The 6,000-nt window shown below is 42.7% G+C and overlaps 1 protein-coding gene across 2 annotated transcripts in view; it reads left to right on the top strand.

The window, feature by feature from the left end:
- The first annotated feature begins 1,536 nt into the window (after positions 1–1,536).
- AHI1 (Abelson helper integration site 1) overlaps positions 1,537–6,000 on the top strand; it is an 84,627-nt gene continuing 80,163 nt past the window's right edge. The window contains exons 1-2 of one of the 2 annotated variants that reach the window (XM_064708110.1): positions 1,537–1,579; positions 5,569–5,640. In XM_064708110.1, coding sequence (XP_064564180.1) covers positions 5,631–5,640 — 10 coding nt within the window. In that variant the 5' untranslated portion in view covers positions 1,537–1,579; positions 5,569–5,630. Of the gene's footprint in view, positions 1,580–2,029; positions 2,305–5,568; positions 5,641–6,000 lie in introns of those variants that run through there. The other variant, XM_064708111.1, reaches the window with a different exon arrangement.

Raw genomic sequence — 6,000 nt, 5'->3', positions numbered from 1 at the left:
TCTCTCTATCTCCAAAAACCCAACTAAACAAGTCAGCTAAAGAGGTCAGATTTATTCTCCCCTGACACGGAAAATGGCCCTGACCACTAATTGCTTACAGATCTCAGATGGCACAAATACCTCATGTTTGTCAAAGATGTAATGGTCACAGAAATCTTAAAAGACATTCTTTTGAAACAAGTGTTTCTGGAAACTTGGCACAAGCTTTTGGAAGTGACAGAAAACCTGTTGATGTCTCGTGCCAGGCTTATTTAGAAGGCTTTATAGCCCATCGCTGCTGGCCAAAATAGACAGTATCAAATCTGCTTTCCATGTCAGTGACTAAAAATGACAGGTTTTGAGTTTGCCATAACTGAGCCTCTCAGCTGCCAGGAAGTCAGTCAGGAAGGAACATCTGGATTTCTGGTCCAATCTCTTGTTCAGTGCAAAGCCAACCTGAAAGTGAGACCAGGCTGCTCAAGGCCATTATTTCATGGAGTCTGGGGTACTATGAAGGAGAGAGATAAAAGAATGGAGATGCGATAAGGATAAAGGGAAGCACAGGAATGCTGAGCACTTGGTTTTTGTTGTGTTATGCCAAGGCAACCCAGGACACCTGCCTAACGAAACCAGAAACATCCCCACCTATCAGCTGAGTGCATGCCAGCATATGAGGAAGCAGAGGGCAGCTGAGTACAAAAAGAGTGTAGTAGTGACTGTCACTAACAACACATGAGGAACAGGGAAGCCAGGTCTCAGAAGGTACATTCTTTTGGAGGCCAGTGTAATTCATTGACAGAATTCGAGGGATGCAATGCTTGGGAACTATGTCACAAGCATTTGCTCACCTCTAGTTTCTGCGAATTGCTGCCAACTGAAGGCTAATTTCACCCAACTCTACTTCTTAAACAAACTAACCACGTTCATCAAAAACCTTGCACTGACTTCTCAAACCTTCTAGTGTATGAGAGATCATTGACATCTGCAATTTTAAATAAATTTTACACAAAAGTGAATTTACAAGTTTTCAAATATGACAAATATGCTTAAGTTTATTAGGTAATTATCCCGGGGGGGGGATCCCCCAAAACACTGCTTAAATCAACTACTAAATCAGGCAACAAATGAAATTTTCTCCATAGCTCGCTATTTGTGCTATTTGCAGAAAGCTTGTGTGCATTCCATATACTTGTCACTTGCATTCCAAGCCCTTGTCACTTGCCCTCCCGAGTCCAACAGAGCCTATTACCCACGGACTTCAATTCTTCCGCAAGCAAATTTTGTTCGTCTGAGCTCTGAGAGCTAATATGTACTTTCGACACTTTTCTTTTACAGTGGACCCGTGGGAGGGCTCCCGTTTCTAATGCATTTCACCCGTTTTTGTTTGTTTGTTTGTTTGCTTTGTGTTTATTTCCTTCCCCGGCGCTTCCCCGTGCCCGCCGTTTCCTTGGGAGCCGGGATTGTTTTGGGCGGAACCACCGGCGCGGCGCTGCGGAGGGGGAGCGGGGCCGAGGAAGAGCCCACTGGCGGAGGGAAGGGGGGAGGCGGGGCGGCCGCAGCCGGGCCACGTCGCGGCGGCCACGAGAGCGGACGGGGCCGGGTGAGCGATGGCCGGGCTGAGCGATGCCCCCGGCGGGGAGCGGGACCGCGCCCCGGGCCGGGCCCGCCGGGCGTGTGCCGCCGCTGGTCGCAGTGCGCGGCCCCGGGGGCGGGTAGGGCTGGGTAACGCCTCCCGCCGCTGTTCCCTCCCCCGGCTCCCCTTCCCGCCCGGGGCGGGGGGCTCAGCCTGGGGCTGGGCACGGCCGCAGCCGCTCGGGGGCCCCGCCGGGACCGCCGCCTTTGGCGCGCGCGGGCGGGGAGCAGGATCGGGCTCGGGGCTGGGCTGGAAAGCGGGAGCAGGGGCGGGAGCGCGGTCGGGCTGGGCGGCGGCCAGCGCGGGCCGGGGAGCGCGGGCGGGCTCGGCGCGCCCCGCGGGGAGCGGGGAGCGCGGCCGGAGTGGCCCCGGCGGGATGTGCCAGGCCGGCCCGGCGGAGCGGCGGCCGAGGGCGGCCTGCGCGCTGTGGCTGGCTGGTGCAGGCGCGGCGGCACGGAGCAGTGCCGCGGGAAGCCCTAATCCCAGATCGGCGTTGTTCCGCCCCCTCCTGCGCTTTTCACGGGCTTTGTAGTTTACCGGGGTGAAATGCGTGGGCATTGCAGTGAACACAGTTCTCCGTGCCTCCATGTGCTTCTCCATGCTTGGCACCTTGGCTCCACAGCGGGGATGCCTCCCTGCACGCGGAATGCCCATGTGGATGCGCATCACATCCTACTTCAATAATTGCCTCGGTTCGTCCAGTTGTGGTGTGTGGTGGGAATGTCCCTTTATATCTATTAAATCTACCACTGTTCTTCCGGGCACAGCAGAATGTGACATTGGAAATTAAAATACTTGGCGTGGTGTCTTGCTGAGAACACTTTTTCATAACTAGCATCTAAGATAAAGTAGAAACTTAAAGCTTAATAAAAAATAAATATCTTCTATATTTCCTTACATAGAACTGAAGTCAGTAATTTTGATGTCAAGAGTCTATTCACAACTTTCTCTTGACTAACGGTGCCAAATTTCTAGAGTAAAAGCCCCAACTTGACAGTTCCTATGAAGCAAAAATTTTCTGATGCATTTCTACTAGAAAACCAAGGGTAGCATCAGCTTTTTAAAACACATTTACAAAATTTTATTAGTATGAGTGTAAAGTTTTTACAGGTACATCTTAACTGGTAGAAAACTGCTGCACTTTTATTAGTTTTTACATAGGTTTTCCTCATCTGTCAGTTTTCTGGACTGAAATATTGAATTTTCATTAATAAAACTAGATTTTTTTTAATGTCAGATTTGTCAATAGTGAAGAGGAACAGATTCATCTCGGTGTAATTTTGCTGCATAATTCTGAGCTGAAGTTCATTCACATCTCAGAGTAATGATCTCTACATGTAGCTAAATTAGAAGCCTACTAGTAAAACCCAAGATTTCCCTCTGTGATCCAAAAGATGAGAAATAAACAAGGCCTGGTGTTCTACTTGTTTCCAGCCACTGAAGTTTATGCTCACTTATTGCAAGGAAAGAAAAACGAGGAGTGTAGTTCAGGAAAATCCTAAGTGTGTAATTCTATTTTGTCAGCTCAGTTTCCTGAATGGCCATAATTAGGTAGGAAATTTTTCACTTCCCATTGTGTAGTGCAAATTCTGTATGTTCTGCTCATTGTAGTATGGGTTTGATTTATATCTTTTATTAGCGGTCAGTAAAAGTAGGTTTTGTTTGTAGTGACCCTTGTGGCCCGTTTAGCATAAAATCTCTGTATTACAGATACAGAATATAGCAACTCAATGAATATTGTAAAATACTGTGAAAAGAGGAAGAGTTTAATGTAGAATCACTTTATAAATACAAATAGAATATTGGAGAAGAGCAAACTGGGTTATTTTCAGGAAAGTATAGTAATTGGAAGTTTAGGCTTTATCAATTTGTATTGCTGTTTATTCCTGGTGTCTGGACTATGTCACTTCCCAGGTATGTGTTTTTGTCAGTCTTGGATTGTCTTATATTTACTAACATGGAAGAGATCCAATCTGATCAGACAAAAATGCGTTTTAACAAAATTAATGGTAACTGAGCTTACTCAGACTGGGCCATGGTGGTTGCTGAACTTTGATACACAATTAAATCTCTCCTATTCTAAGGTGAGATTACACTAAGTAAACAGCCTTGTTCTTATCCTTGTTGATTAATGATCTATATTTACACAAGCCTGATAGTTGCTTTAATGCAGCCTGTCAAAGACCATGAAGCTCTCAATTGGAAATGCCTATTAAACAATAGCACTGTCATGAGAAGACTTTATCTCTTAGTTTTATTGCCACAACAGGCTAGACGATGAATAAATAAACAAACAGTGATGCAGTCGTTGGTGGATTTTGCTAGTTCTTCATTTTACACAGAGTGCTTGTAGATGCACGGTGACCCTAGCTTTTGGTAAGATGTTTATTCCATTATAATAAAAAATCTGTAAAATTAATATTTTAACCTATAGGTTGGTTGGGTTTTTTGGTGGACTGATTTATTTAACCTTTGACCAGAAGCTTATTTCTGTACTTAGAATAGGTATGCACTTATTTAGTTTTGCTTTTGTGTGCTATATTGTCTCTCATATTTTTTGCTTTAATTTTAAGAGCCCTTCAGTATTTAATTTCTTGTTTCTAATTAGTTTTTGAGGGCTTGTTGAAATCACTCAGCTAATTATAAGATGCTCTTCCATGTTTCTGTTGCTCTCAGTCAGTGATTAAAGTGATAGAATCTGCTGTATTTTTTTAATTTATTTAGTTTTCTGCTCTTCTAAATTATGTGTTTTCTATCCAATTGTGAATTGACTACTTGGAAAGCAGCACTTAGTAACTAGTACTTTTCAAATGCCCATTAGGTTTAACCAAGTATAAATTGCAAAAGCAGTTTTATTTTTCAATGATGTTTTTTTAATTTATTGTAAGAAGTGTTATTTTTAACAGTTACTGGTTTAATAGTGACAATGAAGCTTTGCTATAGGAGTCAGAAGATGTTGTAGATAGTGAAAATATTGCAACCTCATCAGTGTCATTTCAGGCATAGTTTGGATGAGTGTTAGGTGGCCTGGACCAAAACGGTGTGAGAATAATGCAGCCACACATGCTGGCAGTGTTTAATGCTGTGCCTTGATTTGTTGGGATCAGTGCAGTCTGGCTGTCAGGGAATGTGAGTTACTGATGTCTGACAGGAGGCATTTCCTAGGGAGAACTGTTACCTGCTGGGCTCTGGGGGACACAGGTACCAGAGCTCCTGCATGGAGGGCTCAGGGAACATCCCACCTTCCGAGGAACCTACACTTCATTAGTTCTGCTGTTTACAAAACAGCTCTTTGTATTAAGCTGTTTTGTAGAGCAGTCTGAATTTTCTTGATGAAAAGATAAACCTGTGTGATATTTTTATTTGCCTTCAAGCTTTGTTTGGATTGCATTTGCAGGCTTTTTTTCACAACCAGGAAAGCCTAACAATTTTTTTCTTTAGAGAAATAAGTTTCATGTAGTTACTTGTCTGCTTTATAAAAGTACAAATGCTTATATAAACATAAATATTTAGAGATTTGTAATAAAGTTAGATCTGCTGGCAGATACTAACCTTTGTATTGAAAATTGTCAGCCAGGTTCTTCAATGATACTGTCAGGAGAGGAATCTGATTAGAATGGCTTCAATATAAATGGTTTCATGGGTCATTATTATTTAAATAAACTGTTGGATTTTTTAGAAGGCTGGAGGACAACAGTCCTGAATTATTTGGCTACCACCCAGAAATAGCCAAATAGCTAATTAAATTACTATAATGTTTTTTATTTGCCCACAAATAATAAGTATCAGAGCTGGGATTTGATAGCAGAAAATTTCTAATAATTTAGACAAATAGGGAAATACTTTTTTCTAAATAAAACACAGTCATCCCTAATACTAATTAGTACAGATTTAATTATTAAATTGAAGTCTATGGAGCACTTATGCTAATGACAGTTGTTAAATATTTTAAATAGAATGGTGAATTCAGAGGAAGAAGCAGCTGTTGTGTTGAGCCACTTCTAACTGAGGACTGAAAATGAGAGCAGGTAAGGACACTTCGTGTTTGATTTCCTGTACATATTTTATAGTTAGAACTAGGTGCAAATGATAGAAGTTATTTCTGTCCTATATAAATCCTTAATGCTCCATTGTCACCTTTTAGAGTTTGTGATTATAGCTGGTTTTCAAAGTGGTGTTATTTTCTTATTTCAAATTCAGGGACTTTTGCAAAAAGTTGTAATGACAGTGGTAAATGTGCTGTAGCTGAAGATTCAACAGCCTTTTTCAATGGTGTTTCAGGCTGCATTTTGAATTCTTAGTTACAAATTAAGCATTACCTGAGGGGAGCTAGAACACCTAGTGCTTCAAGGGTTGAAATGCTGCTAATGACAGTGTCATGATCACAG

Source organism: Zonotrichia leucophrys, chromosome 3 (genome assembly GCF_028769735.1).
Source record: "Zonotrichia leucophrys gambelii isolate GWCS_2022_RI chromosome 3, RI_Zleu_2.0, whole genome shotgun sequence".
Classification (NCBI taxonomy): Eukaryota; Metazoa; Chordata; class Aves; order Passeriformes; family Passerellidae; genus Zonotrichia; species Zonotrichia leucophrys.
The sequence above is the reverse complement of the archived record's forward strand: the minus strand, read 5'-3'. Positions and strand labels throughout refer to the sequence as shown.